Consider the following 18,104-nt stretch of genomic DNA (forward strand, 5'->3'; position numbering starts at 1 on the left):
CGCTTGAGAAATGGAACTGAAGAATCAAAAACAAATTAGGCAGACCACTATTTCAAGACTTCCTCATTTACATTTCAGAAATAAAACGGTCATTTGATTTGCCTTTCAAAATGGAAATTTAATTAAGTTTTTGAGGATGAAAATCGCTTGTTCATTTCAATGCTGGTCATTCTCTCAGATGTCAGGAGACTGGTTCGGCATAACTCTCACACATGTCCATGCATTTAGAGCGCTTACTTCCCTTTCTCTATCAGATTTTTCAGAGAAATGAAGCAAGACAAAACTGCTGCATAAAGATACCTATAAATCAATCTTTTTCTTCTGACATAAGATTTCTAAGACATATATAAACACGGAAAAGTGCCCTCCTTACATTGTTAGGTATCACTGGTAAAACATCACATACAAGGACATAATTATATGTTGCAATGGAAGCTGCAGAACCTTCGAATTGGACTTACCCACATCCTGTGGTGTACGTGATCCATCTGTTGGTTGTTCGGGTGTTTCTGTAGGAACAAGGATAACAAAGATTAACAATCGTGTCTCAAAAGGAAACAACATTTTTATAAGAAAAAACATTTGGTTTGTCTTGGTATTTTGAACTTAACTAACACAGAAAGCGTAACATAAAGAACAGCGCATATGAGAGTAGCATTATATCGTATTATATCCAGTAAAATAACATAATGTAAGTTACCAAGTGTAAAATGAAAGAAATTCTACCCTTTCTTTCTTAAGGAAACAAAACTGCAACTGCAGAAAATAATGTCCTCTTTTTATCTATAACCACTGTAAAATTGCCAAACAAAATGCTTTCTACGTGACTAAATATTCTCACCTCCTGGCCTGACGATGATCAGCAGTGGCTCGTTGGGGGTTGGTTTGAACTGTTTGGTCTGAAATTCGAGCACAACACTTAGAGACTATTTAAATAAAATATGTATCTTACACACGCCAGGCATCCGATCGTCAGCAAATACAAAGAGTAACCTAGAGGATATATGCAACCATTAGAAGCATATGGAAAATACGGTATCAATAAACTTATACACACACACACACACACACACAAACACACACACACACACAAACACACACACATACACATTAACACACACATTAACACACACATTTAATAACACACACACACACACACAGACACACACACACACACACACACACACACACACACACACACCTCTGGATCCGGCTCCACTGAAGAGAAGACTTCACCGTCGGGTTTATCGTTTTCATCTTCATCAGGGACGTCTTCAACAAAAGTACCAGTTGGGAAGTCGTTGACTTCTACAAAGGTGCCAGGCTTCTCTCCTTCGATGGGACCCGGGCCTCCTGGTACTTGTGGACTCATCTCCTGTGGGCATCCAGTCTCTGTGGGTTCTGAAATCGACCACACCAAAAGATTTGTAACATTTACTTACAATGTTAAAGACCTGCTTTTTAATGTAGACATGAACTCATTATCACTTTAACAATTGAGCAGTGGCACGCTGACATGCTTCACGTCTGACAAACATGCCAACTTGCAAGTGTCTGTAGTGTTTAAGCTGGGGTTCAAAAACACTTGAGTTTGTTAAGAGAGGGACCACTCAAACGAAAGGGAATGTATAGTGCCAGTAATATTTGGGAATATCCATGCATTCATTGGGCAGCTAAAGGTATATAGACAGTAACTTACGTGTGGTTGGAACACTTGTTCCTGTAGTCAGTCCTGTGGGTGGTCCTGTTGGGGTCCCTGTGGGTGGTGTTGGTGGTTCTGTTGGGGTCCCTGTGGGTGGTGTTGGTGGTTCTGTTGGGGGCCCTGTGGGTGGTCCTGTTAGGATCCCCGTGGTTTGTACTACTGGTCCTGTGGTTTGTTCAACTGGTGTTCCAGTGGTTCCTGCAACGTATGTCCCATTAATGCATGAACAAACTTCCATCAATACTTCATTAATGTCTCTGCTAACGGCATTACCTTTTGCAATCTTGTCAAACTCCACTGCCTCAAGTTGTCTGAGTGCCGTGTCTCTGTTTGTGTTGTTGCCTTGTCATCTTCATGTAACTTATGCGTAAGTGTATATGAGTGCGCCTTGAGTCGCCTTGTGGTGAGATATGACTGTGCGCGTTATAAATTCTCGTATTATTATTATCATTATTATTATTATTATTATTATTATTATTATTATTATTATTATCAATCACGTTTAATCTTAACTGGGTCCAATTTATTTAAAAAAAATGAGCATACCAATTAACAAAACTAAAATCACCTTCACAAAATCCCCTCAATCACAACACTCTTGGCTTACCTGTCGTGAGTTTCTCGCAGAACACAACAGGTTTGGGCTCAGGTGTGTTATCTACTACAACAACTCTGACAGGGCCGTACTTGTTGATAGGGAAGTCGTCCTTGTCATCCGGCTGTAAAACAAATTCAATCAGAACATAAACTTTCTGAGACAAAACATTCCTGCAATCAATCATTCTGTGATTGTACAGGTGTAAAAGAATTTACTGTCTTGCCCTTTAAAATGTAAGTACCTAAGTAATACATTGTAAAGTGCCAATTACAGACACGTTTTATTTCAGGCTTAACTACCCACATTATCAAATTAAACCATATCTTTGTTAAATATATAAAGGCATTCAACAAGCTATTATGGCTAGGTTTCAATTCGGTATTTCTGAAAAAAGCTCTGCACGCTTACTGATATAAAAGGCATGATGACTATGATAGGATGAGTCCATTTTGAAAGGACAACAAGAAGATGAAGTCCATTTTGTTTTTGTATTACCGGTATTTGAATAATTTAAGACAACACTTTCTTCTATTTAAACAATATAGAAAACCAAACCTCTGTCGCCTTAGTTTGCTTTTAGTCCCTTCACAAGTCGACGTTGTTAGATATGTGTCGATGCATTTGTATCAAGCATTTTAGCTAAAAGAAACAGTAACCTCTCACTTAAATGTCGTGTAGAGTGAATTGATATTATTGTACGATTTATTTACCTGTTGCATATGTGGAGTGCAAGTTTAGTTTAAACACCTCTTTTGTTCACACCCCTTCATGAGGGTAATGGCCAACAAAATAAACCACTTGCGTCGTTGCGTCTCCATCCCTCCCCTCTGTCTGTCTGTCTGTCTGTCTGTCTGTCTGTCTGTCTGTCTGTCTGTCTGTCTGTCTGTCTGTCTGTCTGTCTGTCTGTCTCTCTCTCTCTCTCTCTCTCTCTCTCTCTCAAACAAACAATTGGACGCTGACACAGAACTACAGCCAGAATCTTACTTTGGATTGCTCCAACACATCCCGTGGATCGTCAACTTTGATTGGGCTGTCGTCTTTGGGGGTCACCTTGTACACCTTGGGAACCTTACCATCCTCTTCAGGAAGCTCAGCCACCAACTCGGCGTTGGGGTCCTCATTCACTGCACATCAAATAACCTTGCCAGTCAACACTTAAAATCATAATCTCTACGCCTGTTATCCATGTCCCCAACTTCAACATTATCCAAAACAATGAACATCGCAAGCACCTCTTCCTTTCTCACTATAATGAACAACATATTGGCTCATCAAAAGAAACAAAAAATAACAGGACAAGGAACTTTTTTTCGGATGGGTTTTATTGTATTAGGAAGATTTGTGAGGTTGAGTTGATAAGTTTGTGGTGGAATTTCCAATATTTCGGAGAACATTTGCTTCACAGATCTTCCTACTACAATAAGACCCATCCCAAAAAATGGAATAAAATGAATTCGTGAATACATTCAACAAAATAAAAACATCAATTTAGCTAAGCAAAGAATTAATCATTCCTCGTGTTGCAGCGCTTGAGAAAGGGAACTGAAGAATCGTAAAAATTAGCCAGACCACTATTTCAAGACTTCCTCATTTACATTTCAAAATTAAAACGGTCATTTGATTTGCATTTCAAAATGGAAATTTAATTAAGTTTTTGAGGATGAAAATCGCTTGTTCATTTCAATGCTGGTCATTCTCTCAGATGTCAGGAGACTGGTTCGGCATAACTCTCACACATGTCCATGCATTTAGAGCGCTTACTTCCCTTTCTCTATCAGATTTTTCAGAGAAATGAAGCAAGACAAAACTGCTGCATAAAGATACCTATAAATCAATCTTTTCTTCTGACATAAGATTTCTAAGACATATATAAACACGGAAAAGTGCCCTCCTTACATTGTTAGGTATCACTGGTAAAACATCACATACAAGGACATAATTATATGTTGCAATGGAAGCTGCAGAACCTTCGAATTGGACTTACCCACATCCTGTGGTGTACGTGATCCATCTGTTGGTTGTTCGGGTGTTTCTGTAGGAACAAGGATAACAAAGATTAACAATCGTGTCTCAAAAGGAAACAACATTTTTATAAGAAAAAACATTTGGTTTGTCTTGGTATTTTGAACTTAACTAACACAGAAAGCGTAACATAAAGAACAGCGCATATGAGAGTAGAATTATATCTTATTATATCCAGTAAAATAACATAATGTAAGTTACCAAGTGTAAAATGAAAGAAATTCTACCCTTTCTTTCTTAAGGAAACAAAACTGCAACTGCAGAAAATAATGTCCTCTTTTTATCTATAACCACTGTAAAATTGCCAAACAAAATGCTTTCTACGTGACTAAATATTCTCACCTCCTGGCCTGACGATGATCAGCAGTGGCTCGTTGGGGGTTGGTTTGAACTGTTTGGTCTGAAATTCGAGCACAACACTTAGAGACTATTTAAATAAAATATGTATCTTACACACACCAGGCATCCGATCGTCAGCAAATACAAAGAGTAACCTAGAGGATATATGCAACCATTAGAAGCATATGGAAAATACGGTATCAATAAACTTATACACACACACACACACACACACACACACACACACAAACACACACACACACACATTAACACACACATTAACACACACATTAACACACACATTTAATAACACACACACACACACACACACACACACACACACACACACACACACACACACACACACACACACACACACACACACACACACACACACCTCTGGATCCGGCTCCACTGAAGAGAAGACTTCACCGTCGGGTTTATCGTTTTCATCTTCATCAGGGACGTCTTCAACAAAAGTACCAGTTGGGAAGTCGTTGACTTCTACAAAGGTGCCAGGCTTCTCTCCTTCGACGGGACCCGGGCCTCCTGGTACTTGTGGACTCATCTCCTGTGGGCATCCAGTCTCTGTGGGTTCTGAAATCGACCACACCAAAAGATTTGTAACATTTACTTACAATGTTAAAGACCTGCTTTTTAATGTAGACATGAACTCATTATCACTTTAACAATTGAGCAGTGGCACGCTGACATGCTTCACGTCTGACAAACTTGCCGACTTGCAAGTGTCTGTAGTGTTTCAGCTGGGGTTCAAAAACACTTGAGTTTGTTAAGAGAGGGACCACTCAAACGAAAGGGAATGTATAGTGCCAGTAATCTTTGGGAATATCCATGCATTCATTGGGCAGCTAAAGGTATATAGACAGTAACTTACGTGTGGTTGGAACACTTGTTCCTGTAGTCAGTCCTGTGGGTGGTCCTGTTGGGGTCCCTGTGGGTGGTGTTGGTGGTTCTGTTGGGGTCCCTGTGGGTGGTGTTGGTGGTTCTGTTGGGGGCCCTGTGGGTGGTCCTGTTAGGATCCCCGTGGTTTGTATTACTGGTCCTGTGGTTTGTTCAACTGGTGTTCCAGTGGTTCCTGCAACGTATGTCCCATTAATGCATGAACAAACTTCCATCAATACTTCATTAATGTCTCTGCTAACGGCATTACCTTTTGCAATCTTGTCAAACTCCACTGCCTCAAGTTGTCTGAGTGCCGTGTCTCTGTTTGTGTTGTTGCCTTGTCATCTTCATGTAACTTATGCGTAAGTGTATATGAGTGCGCCTTGAGTCGCCTTGTGGTGAGATATGACTGTGCGCGTTATAAATTCTCGTATTATTATTATCATTATTATTATTATTATTATTATTATTATTATTATTATTATTATTATTATTATTATTATTATCAATCACGTTTAATCTTAACTGGGTCCAATTTATTTTAAAAAAATGAGCATACCAATTAACAAAACTAAAATCACCTTCACAAAATCCGCTCAATCACAACACTCTTGGCTTACCTGTCGTGAGTTTCTCGCAGAACACAACAGGTTTGGGCTCAGGTGTGTTATCTACTACAACAACTCTGACAGGGCCGTACTTGTTGATAGGGAAGTCGTCCTTGTCATCCGGCTGTAAAACAAATTCAATCAGAACATAAACTTTCTGAGACAAAACATTCCGGCAATCAATCATTCTGTGATTGTACAGGTGTAAAATAATTTACTGTCTTGCCCTTTAAAATGTAAGTACCTAAGTAATACATTGTAAAGTGCCAATTACAGACACGTTTTATTTCAGGCTTAACTACCCACATTATCAAATTAAACCATATCTTTGTTAAATATATAAAGGCATTCAACAAGCTATTATGGCTAGGTTTCAATTCGGTATTTCTGAAAAAAGCTCTGCACGCTTACTGATATAAAAGGCATGATGACTATGATAGGATGAGTCCATTTTGAAAGGACAACAAGAAGATGAAGTCCATTTTGTTTTTGTATTACCGGTATTTGAATAATTTAAGACAACACTTTCTTCTATTTAAACAATATAGAAAACCAAACCTTTGTCGCCTTAGTTTGCTTTTAGTCCCTTCACAAGTCGACGTTGTTAGATATGTGTCGATGCATTTGTATCAAGCATTTTAGCTAAAACAAACAGTAACCTCTCACTTAAATGTCGTGTAGAGTGAATTGATATTATTGTACGATTTATTTACCTGTTGCATATGTGGAGTGCAAGTTTAGTTTAAGCACCTCTTTTGTTCACACCCCTTCATGAGGGTAATGGCCAACAAAATAAACCACTTGCGTCGTTGCGTCTCCATCCCTCCCCTCTGTCTGTCTGTCTGTCTGTCTGTCTGTCTGTCTGTCTGTCTGTCTGTCTGTCTGTCTGTCTGTCTGTCTCTCTCTCTCTCTCTCTCTCTCTCTCTCAAACAAACAATTGGACGCTGACACAGAACTACAGCCAGAATCTTACTTTGGATTGCTCCAACACATCCCGTGGATCGTCAACTTTGATTGGGCTGTCGTCTTTGGGGGTCACCTTGTACACCTTGGGAACCTTACCATCCTCTTCAGGAAGCTCAGCCACCAACTCGGCGTTGGGGTCCTCATTCACTGCACATCAAATAACCTTGCCAGTCAACACTTAAAATCATAATCTCTACGCCTGTTATCCATGTCCCCAACTTCAACATTATCCAAAACAATGAACATCGCAAGCACCTCTTCCTCTCTCACTATAATGAACAACATGTTGGCTCATCAAAAGAAACAAGAAATAACAGGGCAAGGAACTTTTTTTCGGATGGGTTTTATTGTATTAGGAAGATTTGTGAGGTTGAGTTGATAAGTTTGTGGTGGAATTTCCAATATTTCGGAGAACATTTGCTTCACAGATCTTCCTACTACAATAAGACCCATCCCAAAAAATGGAATAAAATGAATTCGTGAATACATTCAACAAAATAAAAACATCAATTTAGCTAAGCAAAGAATTAATCATTCCTCGTGTTGCAGCGCTTGAGAAAGGGAACTGAAGAATCGTAAAAATTAGCCAGACCACTATTTCAAGACTTCCTCATTTACATTTCAAAATTAAAACGGTCATTTGATTTGCATTTCAAAATGGAAATTTAATTAAGTTTTTGAGGATGAAAATCGCTTGTTCATTTCAATGCTGGTCATTCTCTCAGATGTCAGGAGACTGGTTCGGCATAACTCTCACACATGTCCATGCATTTAGAGCGCTTACTTCCCTTTCTCTATCAGATTTTTCAGAGAAATGAAGCAAGACAAAACTGCTGCATAAAGATACCTATAAATCAATCTTTTTCTTCTGACATAAGATTTCTAAGACATATATAAACACGGAAAAGTGCCCTCCTTACATTGTTAGGTATCACTGGTAAAACATCACATACAAGGACATAATTATATGTTGCAATGGAAGCTGCAGAACCTTCGAATTGGACTTACCCACATCCTGTGGTGTACGTGATCCATCTGTTGGTTGTTCGGGTGTTTCTGTAGGAACAAGGATAACAAAGATTAACAATCGTGTCTCAAAAGGAAACAACATTTTTATAAGAAAAAACATTTGGTTTGTCTTGGTATTTTGAACTTAACTAACACAGAAAGCGTAACATAAAGAACAGCGCATATGAGAGTAGCATTATATCGTATTATATCCAGTAAAATAACATAATGTAAGTTACCAAGTGTAAAATGAAAGAAATTCTACCCTTTCTTTCTTAAGGAAACAAAACTGCAACTGCAGAAAATAATGTCCTCTTTTTATCTATAACCACTGTACAATTGCCAAACAAAATGCTTTCTACGTGACTAAATATTCTCACCTCCTGGCCTGACGATGATCAGCAGTGGCTCGTTGGGGGTTGGTTTGAACTGTTTGGTCTGAAATTCGAGCACAACACTTAGAGACTATTTAAATAAAATATGTATCTTACACACGCCAGGCATCCGATCGTCAGCAAATACAAAGAGTAACCTAGAGGATATATGCAACCATTAGAAGCATATGGAAAATACGGTATCAATAAACTTATACACACACACACACACACACAAACACACACACACACACAAACACACACACATACACATTAACACACACATTAACACACACATTTAATAACACACACACACACACACACACACACACACACACACACACACACACACACACACACACACACACACCTCTGGATCCGGCTCCACTGAAGAGAAGACTTCACCGTCGGGTTTATCGTTTTCATCTTCATCAGGGACGTCTTCAACAAAAGTACCAGTTGGGAAGTCGTTGACTTCTACGAAGGTGCCAGGCTTCTCTCCTTCGATGGGACCCGGGCCTCCTGGTACTTGTGGACTCATCTCCTGTGGGCATCCAGTCTCTGTGGGTTCTGAAATCGACCACACCAAAAGATTTGTAACATTTACTTACAATGTTAAAGACCTGCTTTTTAATGTAGACATGAACTCATTATCACTTTAACAATTGAGCAGTGGCACGCTGACATGCTTCACGTCTGACAAACATGCCAACTTGCAAGTGTCTGTAGTGTTTAAGCTGGGGTTCAAAAACACTTGAGTTTGTTAAGAGAGGGACCACTCAAACGAAAGGGAATGTATAGTGCCAGTAATATTTGGGAATATCCATGCATTCATTGGGCAGCTAAAGGTATATAGACAGTAACTTACGTGTGGTTGGAACACTTGTTCCTGTAGTCAGTCCTGTGGGTGGTCCTGTTGGGGTCCCTGTGGGTGGTGTTGGTGGTTCTGTTGGGGTCCCTGTGGGTGGTGTTGGTGGTTCTGTTGGGGGCCCTGTGGGTGGTCCTGTTAGGATCCCCGTGGTTTGTACTACTGGTCCTGTGGTTTGTTCAACTGGTGTTCCAGTGGTTCCTGCAACGTATGTCCCATTAATGCATGAACAAACTTCCATCAATACTTCATTAATGTCTCTGCTAACGGCATTACCTTTTGCAATCTTGTCAAACTCCACTGCCTCAAGTTGTCTGAGTGCCGTGTCTCTGCTTGTGTTGTTGCCTTGTCATCTTCATGTAACTTATGCGTAAGTGTATATGAGTGCGCCTTGAGTCGCCTTGTGGTGAGATATGACTGTGCGCGTTATAAATTCTCGTATTATTATTATCATTATTATTATTATTATTATTATTATTATTATTATTATTATCAATCACGTTTAATCTTAACTGGGTCCAATTTATTTAAAAAAAATGAGCATACCAATTAACAAAACTAAAATCACCTTCACAAAATCCCCTCAATCACAACACTCTTGGCTTACCTGTCGTGAGTTTCTCGCAGAACACAACAGGTTTGGGCTCAGGTGTGTTATCTACTACAACAACTCTGACAGGGCCGTACTTGTTGATAGGGAAGTCGTCCTTGTCATCCGGCTGTAAAACAAATTCAATCAGAACATAAACTTTCTGAGACAAAACATTCCTGCAATCAAGCATTCTGTGATTGTACAGGTGTAAAAGAATTTACTGTCTTGCCCTTTAAAATGTAAGTACCTGAGTAATACATTGTAAAGTGCCAATTACAGACACGTTTTATTTCAGGCTTAACTACCCACATTATCAAATTAAACCATATCTTTGTTAAATATATAAAGGCATTCAACAAGCTATTATGGCTAGGTTTCAATTCGGTATTTCTGAAAAAAGCTCTGCACGCTTACTGATATAAAAGGCATGATGACTATGATAGGATGAGTCCATTTTGAAAGGACAACAAGAAGATGAAGTCCATTTTGTTTTTGTATTACCGGTATTTGAATAATTTAAGACAACACTTTCTTCTATTTAAACAATATAGAAAACCAAACCTCTGTCGCCTTAGTTTGCTTTTAGTCCCTTCACAAGTCGACGTTGTTAGATATGTGTCGATGCATTTGTATCAAGCATTTTAGCAAAGAAAACAGTAACCTCTCAGTTCAATGTCGTGTAGAGTGAATTGATATTATTGTACGATTTATTTACCTGTTGCATATGTGGAGTGCAAGTTTAGTTTAAACACCTCTTTTGTTCACACCCCTTCATGAGGGTAATGGCCAACAAAATAAACCACTTGCGTCGTTGCGTCTCCATCCCTCCCCTCTGTCTGTCTGTCTGTCTGTCTGTCTGTCTGTCTGTCTGTCTGTCTGTCTGTCTGTCTGTCTGTCTGTCTGTCTCTCTCTCTCTCTCTCTCTCTCTCTCTCTCTCAAACAAACAATTGGACGCTGACACAGAACTACAGCCAGAATCTTACTTTGGATTGCTCCAACACATCCCGTGGATCGTCAACTTTGATTGGGCTGTCGTCTTTGGGGGTCACCTTGTACACCTTGGGAACCTTACCATCCTCTTCAGGAAGCTCAGCCACCAACTCGGCGTTGGGGTCCTCATTCACTGCACATCAAATAACCTTGCCAGTCAACACTTAAAATCATAATCTCTACGCCTGTTATCCATGTCCCCAACTTCAACATTATTCAGAACAATAAGCATCGCAAGCAGCTCTTCCTCTCTCACTATAATGAACAACATGTTGGCTCATCAAAAGAAACAAGAAATAACAGGGCAAGGAACTTTTTTTCGGATGGGTTTTATTGTATTAGGAAGATTTGTGAGGTTGAGTTGATAAGTTTGTGGTGGAATTTCCAATATTTCGGAGAACATTTGCTTCACAGATCTTCCTACTACAATAAGACCCATCCCAAAAAATGGAATAAAATGAATTCGTGAATACATTCAACAAAATAAAAACATCAATTTAGCTAAGCAAAGAATTAATCATTCCTCGTGTTGCAGCGCTTGAGAAAGGGAACTGAAGAATCGTAAAAATTAGCCAGACCACTATTTCAAGACTTCCTCATTTACATTTCAAAATTAAAACGGTCATTTGATTTGCATTTCAAAATGGAAATTTAATTAAGTTTTTGAGGATGAAAATCGCTTGTTCATTTCAATGCTAGTCATTCTCTCAGATGTCAGGAGACTGGTTCGGCATAACTCTCACACATGTCCATGCATTTAGAGCGCTTACTTCCCTTTCTCTATCAGATTTTTCAGAGAAATGAAGCAAGACAAAACTGCTGCATAAAGATACCTATAAATCAATCTTTTTCTTCTGACATAAGATTTCTAAGACATATATAAACACGGAAAAGTGCCCTCCTTACATTGTTAGGTATCACTGGTAAAACATCACATACAAGGACATAATTATATGTTGCAATGGAAGCTGCAGAACCTTCGAATTGGACTTACCCACATCCTGTGGTGTACGTGATCCATCTGTTGGTTGTTCGGGTGTTTCTGTAGGAACAAGGATAACAAAGATTAACAATCGTGTCTCAAAAGGAAACAACATTTTTATAAGAAAAAACATTTGGTTTGTCTTGGTATTTTGAACTTAACTAACACAGAAAGCGTAACATAAAGAACAGCGCATATGAGAGTAGAATTATATCTTATTATATCCAGTAAAATAACATAATGTAAGTTACCAAGTGTAAAATGAAAGAAATTCTACCCTTTCTTTCTTAAGGAAACAAAACTGCAACTGCAGAAAATAATGTCCTCTTTTTATCTATAACCACTGTAAAATTGCCAAACAAAATGCTTTCTACGTGACTAAATATTCTCACCTCCTGGCCTGACGATGATCAGCAGTGGCTCGTTGGGGGTTGGTTTGAACTGTTTGGTCTGAAATTCGAGCACAACACTTAGAGACTATTTAAATAAAATATGTATCTTACACACGCCAGGCATCCGATCGTCAGCAAATACAAAGAGTAACCTAGAGGATATATGCAACCATTAGAAGCATATGGAAAATACGGTATCAATAAACTTATACACACACACACACACACACAAACACACACACACACACACACACACAAACACACACACATACACATTAACACACACATTAACACACACATTTAATAACACACACACACACACACACACAGACACACACAGACACACAGACACACACACACACACACACACACACACACACCTCTGGATCCGGCTCCACTGAAGAGAAGACTTCACCGTCGGGTTTATCGTTTTCATCTTCATCAGGGACGTCTTCAACAAAAGTACCAGTTGGGAAGTCGTTGACTTCTACGAAGGTGCCAGGCTTCTCTCCTTCGATGGGACCCGGGCCTCCTGGTACTTGTGGACTCATCTCCTGTGGGCATCCAGTCTCTGTGGGTTCTGAAATCGACCACACCAAAAGATTTGTAACATTTACTTACAATGTTAAAGACCTGCTTTTTAATGTAGACATGAACTCATTATCACTTTAACAATTGAGCAGTGGCACGCTGACATGCTTCACGTCTGACAAACTTGCCAACTTGCAAGTGTCTGTAGTGTTTCAGCTGGGGTTCAAAAACACTTGAGTTTGTTAAGAGAGGGACCACTCAAACGAAAGGGAATGTATAGTGCCAGTAATCTTTGGGAATATCTATGCATTCATTGGGCAGCTAAAGGTATATAGACAGTAACTTACGTGTGGTTGGAACACTTGTTCCTGTAGTCAGTCCTGTGGGTGGTCCTGTTGGGGTCCCTGTGGGTGGTGTTGGTGGTTCTGTTGGGGTCCCTGTGGGTGGTGTTGGTGGTTCTGTTGGGGGCCCTGTGGGTGGTCCTGTTAGGATCCCCGTGGTTTGTACTACTGGTCCTGTGGTTTGTTCAACTGGTGTTCCAGTGGTTCCTGCAACGTATGTCCCATTAATGCATGAACAAACTTCCATCAATACTTCATTAATGTCTCTGCTAACGGCATTACCTTTTGCAATCTTGTCAAACTCCACTGCCTCAAGTTGTCTGAGTGCCGTGTCTCTGTTTGTGTTGTTGCCTTGTCATCTTCATGTAACTTATGCGTAAGTGTATATGAGTGCGCCTTGAGTCGCCTTGTGGTGAGATATGACTGTGCGCGTTATAAATTCTCGTATTATTATTATCATTATTATTATTATTATTATTATTATTATCAATCACGTTTAATCTTAACTAGGTCCAATTTATTTTAAAAAAATGAGCATACCAATTAACAAAACTAAAATCACCTTCACAAAATCCCCTCAATCACAACACTGTTGGCTTACCTGTCGTGAGTTTCTCGCAGAACACAACAGGTTTGGGCTCAGGTGTGTTATCCACTACAACAACTCTGACAGGGCCGTACTTGTTGATAGGGAAGTCGTCCTTGTCATCCGGCTGTAAAACAAATTCAATCAGAACATAAACTTTCTGAAACAAAACATTCCTGTAATCAATCATTCTGTGATTGTACAGGTGTAAAAGAACTTACTGTCTTGCCCTTTGAAATGTAAGTAACTAAGTAATACATTGTACAGTGCCAATTACAGACATGTTTTATTTCAGGCTTAACTACCAACCTCATCAAATTAAACCATATCATTGTTAAAAATATAAAGGCATTTACCAAGTTATTATGACTAGTTTTCAATTCGGTATTTCAGAAAAAGCTGTGCACGCTTACTGATATAAAAGGCATGATGACTATGATAGGATGAGTCCATTTTGAAAGGACAACAAGAAGATGAAGTCCATTTTGTTTTTGTATTACCAGTATTTGAATAATTTAAGACAACACTTTCTTCTATTTAAACAATATAGAAAACCAAACCTCTGTCGCCTTAGTTTGCTTTTAGTCCCTTCACAAGTCGACGTTTTTAGATATGTGTCGATGCATTTGTATCAAGCATTTTAGCTAAAACAAACAGTAACCTCTCACTTAAATGTCGTGTAGAGTGAATTGATATTATTGTACGATTTATTTACCTGTTGCATATGTGGAGTGCAAGTTTAGTTTAAGCACCTCTTTTGTTCACACCCCTTCATGAGGGTAATGGCCAACAAAATAAACCACTTGCGTCGTTGCGTCTCCATCCCTCCCCTCTGTCTGTCTGTCTGTCTGTCTGTCTGTCTGTCTGTCTGTCTGTCTGTCTGTCTCTCTCTCTCTCTCTCTCTCTCTCTCTCTCTCTCTCTCTCTCTCTCTCTCAAACAAACAATTGGACGCTGACACAGAACTACAGCCAGAATCTTACTTTGGATTGCTCCAACACATCCCGTGGATCGTCAACTTTGATTGGGCTGTCGTCTTTGGGGGTCACCTTGTACACCTTGGGAACCTTACCATCCTCTTCAGGAAGCTCAGCCACCAACTCGGCGTTGGGGTCCTCATTCACTGCACATCAAATAACCTTGCCAGTCAACACTTAAAATCATAATCTCTACGTCTGTTATCCATGTCCCCAACTTCAACATTATCCAAAACAATGAACATCGCAAGCACCTCTTCCTCTCTCACTATAATGAACAACATGTTGGCTCATCAAAAGAAACAAGAAATAACAGGGCAAGGAACTTTTTTTCGGATGGGTTTTATTGTATTAGGAAGATTTGTGAGGTTGAGTTGATAAGTTTGTGGTGGAATTTCCAATATTTCGGAGAACATTTGCTTCACAGATCTTCCTACTACAATAAGACCCATCCCAAAAAATGGAATAAAATGAATTCGTGAATACATTCAACAAAATAAAAACATCAATTTAGCTAAGCAAAGAATTAATCATTCCTCGTGTTGCAGCGCTTGAGAAAGGGAACTGAAGAATCGTAAACAAATTAGTCAGACCACTATTTCAAGACTTCCTCATTTACATTTCAAAATTAAAACGGTCATTTGATTTGCATTTCAAAATGGAAATTTAATTAAGTTTTTGAGGATGAAAATCGCTTGTTCATTTCAATGCTGGTCATTCTCTCAGATGTCAGGAGACTGGTTCGGCATAACTCTCACACATGTCCATGCATTTAGAGCGCTTACTTCCCTTTCTCTATCAGATTTTTCAGAGAAATGAAGCAAGACAAAACTGTTGCATAAAGATACCTATAAATCAATCTTTTTCTTCTGACATAAGATTTCTAAGACATATATAAACACGGAAAAGTGCCCTCCTTGCATTGTCAGGTATCACCGGTAAAACATCACATGCAAGGACATATGATATGTTGCAATGAAAGCTGCAGAACCTTCGGAATTGGACTTACCCACATCCTGTGGTGTACGTGATCCATCTGTTGGTTTTTCGGGTGTTTCTGTAGGAACAAGGATAACAAAGATTAACAATCGTGTCTCAATAGGAAACAACATTTTTATGAGAAAAAACATTTGGTTTGTCTTGGTATTTTGAACTTAACTAACACAGAAAGCGTAACATAAAGAACAGCGCATATGAGAGTAGAATTATATCTTATTATATCCAGTAAAATAACATAATGTAAGTTACCAAGTGTAAAATGAAAGAAATTCTACCCTTTCTTTCTTTCTTTCTTGAGGAAAGAGTAATGCAACTGCAGAAAATAATGTCCTCTTTTTATCTATAACCACTGTAAAATTGCCAAACAAAATGCTTTCTACGTGACTAAATATTCTCACCTCCTGGCCTGACGATGATCAGCAGTGGCTCGTTGGGGGTTGGTTTGAACTGTTTGGTCTGAAATTCGAGCACAACACTTAGAGACTATTTAAATAAAATATGTATCTTACACACGCCAGGCATCCGATCGTCAGCAAATACAAAGAGTAACCTAGAGGATATATGCAACCATTAGTAGCATATGGAAAATACGGTATCAATAAACTTATACACACACACACACACACAAACAAACACACACACACACACACACAAACACACACACACACACACACACACACACACACACACACAAACACACACACACATACACATTAACACACACATTAACACACACATTTAATAACACACACACACACACACAGACACACACACACACACACACACACACACACACACACACACCTCTGGATCCGGCTCCACTGAAGAGAAGACTTCACCGTCGGGTTTATCGTTTTCATCTTCATCAGGGACGTCTTCAACAAAAGTACCAGTTGGGAAGTCGTTGACTTCTACGAAGGTGCCAGGCTTCTCTCCTTCGATGGGACCCGGGCCTCCTGGTACTTGTGGACTCATCTCCTGTGGGCATCCAGTCTCTGTGGGTTCTGAAATCGACCACACCAAAAGATTTGTAACATTTACTTACAATGTTAAAGACCTGCTTTTTAATGTAGACATGAACTCATTATCACTTTAACAATTGAGCAGTGGCACGCTGACATGCTTCACGTCTGACAAACATGCCAACTTGCAAGTGTCTGTAGTGTTTAAGCTGGGGTTCAAAAACACTTGAGTTTGTTAAGAGAGGGACCACTCAAACGAAAGGGAATGTATAGTGCCAGTAATATTTGGGAATATCCATGCATTCATTGGGCAGCTAAAGGTATATAGACAGTAACTTACGTGTGGTTGGAACACTTGTTCCTGTAGTCAGTCCTGTGGGTGGTCCTGTTGGGGTCCCTGTGGGTGGTGTTGGTGGTTCTGTTGGGGTCCCTGTGGGTGGTGTTGGTGGTTCTGTTGGGGGCCCTGTGGGTGGTCCTGTTAGGGTCCCCGTGGTTTGTTCTACTGGTCCTGTGGTTTGTTCAACTGGTGTTCCAGTGGTTCCTGCAACGTATGTCCCATTAATGCATGAACAAACTTCCATCAATACTTCATTAATGTCTCTGCTAACGGCATTACCTTTTGCAATCTTGTCAAACTCCACTGCCTCAAGTTGTGTTGTTGCCTTGTCATCTTCATGTAACTTATGCGTAAGTGTATAATTATGAGTGCGCCTTGAGTCGCCTTGTGGTGAGATATGACTGTGCGCGTTATAAATTCTCGTATTATTATTATCATTATTATTATTTAAGTTATTGAGACATCCCAGTGCACTAAGGGATTTATAGAGCAAATCGAGAAAATTCATTATTGAACGAAGCGCATAGCGCTGAGTTCAATAATTATTTTCGAGATTTGCTCTATAAATCCCTTAGTGCACTGGGATTGTTTCAATAACGATATTGTCAGTACCGCCATAGAAAAAAGAAGATTCCTAACGCACATTTTGCAATGCGCATTTGAATAGGCATAACTGTGTGGTCAGGTCGTGCACAGTAAAGATCTACTTTTGTGTGGGGTGTCTCAAGTGTGTCGTGCTTTCGTCACACGCATTTTAATTTCTGTTGGTAAATTCCAGTGTAGCGTTAATCTGAACAGTGATGATCTTTCAGAGAGACCTCATTTGAACTCGGAGAAAGGCTCTTCATTATTTGCGATTCGAAACCTCCAGTCGAGCTTCGACGGATTGACTATGCGGAGTGACTCCCCTTGAATTGACTCAAAGCGGGACTCGACGGTTCGCACATTTTCAAAACAAATGTGGCATATTTCTCGTGTTCTATGATCTATCTTCACTCATCGGGGAGTCTGATACTAAATATGAACGGT

At 39.5% G+C, this 18,104-nt stretch overlaps 3 protein-coding genes across 3 annotated transcripts; all 3 read right to left on the reverse strand.

Annotated features, from left to right (window-relative positions):
- Positions 1 to 200: 200 nt before the first annotated feature.
- Positions 201 to 15,310, reverse strand: LOC138975689 (cell surface glycoprotein 1-like). Its single transcript, XM_070348429.1, has 24 exons — positions 14,784 to 15,310; positions 13,818 to 13,929; positions 13,223 to 13,423; positions 12,725 to 12,924; positions 12,345 to 12,402; positions 11,965 to 12,012; positions 10,964 to 11,103; positions 9,996 to 10,107; positions 9,389 to 9,589; positions 8,891 to 9,090; positions 8,527 to 8,584; positions 8,147 to 8,194; positions 7,146 to 7,285; positions 6,185 to 6,296; positions 5,557 to 5,757; positions 5,059 to 5,258; positions 4,665 to 4,722; positions 4,285 to 4,332; positions 3,285 to 3,424; positions 2,310 to 2,421; positions 1,700 to 1,900; positions 1,202 to 1,401; positions 842 to 899; positions 201 to 509 (listed from the first exon to the last, which is right to left on the reverse strand). Exons 4-24 carry the CDS (start codon positions 12,893 to 12,895, stop codon positions 385 to 387), a joined length of 2,631 nt encoding a protein of 876 aa, XP_070204530.1. The 5' UTR covers positions 12,896 to 12,924; positions 13,223 to 13,423; positions 13,818 to 13,929; positions 14,784 to 15,310; the 3' UTR covers positions 201 to 384.
- Positions 13,197 to 15,889, reverse strand: LOC138977155 (uncharacterized). Its single transcript, XM_070350065.1, has 4 exons — positions 15,787 to 15,889; positions 14,784 to 14,923; positions 13,818 to 13,929; positions 13,197 to 13,423 (listed from the first exon to the last, which is right to left on the reverse strand). The coding sequence occupies exons 1-4, from the start codon at positions 15,887 to 15,889 to the stop codon at positions 13,197 to 13,199; spliced, it is 582 nt and encodes a 193-aa protein (XP_070206166.1).
- Positions 15,890 to 16,114: 225 nt separating this feature from the next.
- Positions 16,115 to 17,319, reverse strand: LOC138977157 (endoglucanase-like). Its single transcript, XM_070350066.1, has 3 exons — positions 17,079 to 17,319; positions 16,581 to 16,780; positions 16,115 to 16,232 (listed from the first exon to the last, which is right to left on the reverse strand). Exons 1-3 carry the CDS (start codon positions 17,317 to 17,319, stop codon positions 16,161 to 16,163), a joined length of 513 nt encoding a protein of 170 aa, XP_070206167.1. The 3' UTR covers positions 16,115 to 16,160.
- Positions 17,320 to 18,104: the final 785 nt, after the last annotated feature.

This window comes from Littorina saxatilis, linkage group LG9 (genome assembly GCF_037325665.1).
Source record: "Littorina saxatilis isolate snail1 linkage group LG9, US_GU_Lsax_2.0, whole genome shotgun sequence".
NCBI classification, from domain to species: Eukaryota; Metazoa; Mollusca; class Gastropoda; order Littorinimorpha; family Littorinidae; genus Littorina; species Littorina saxatilis.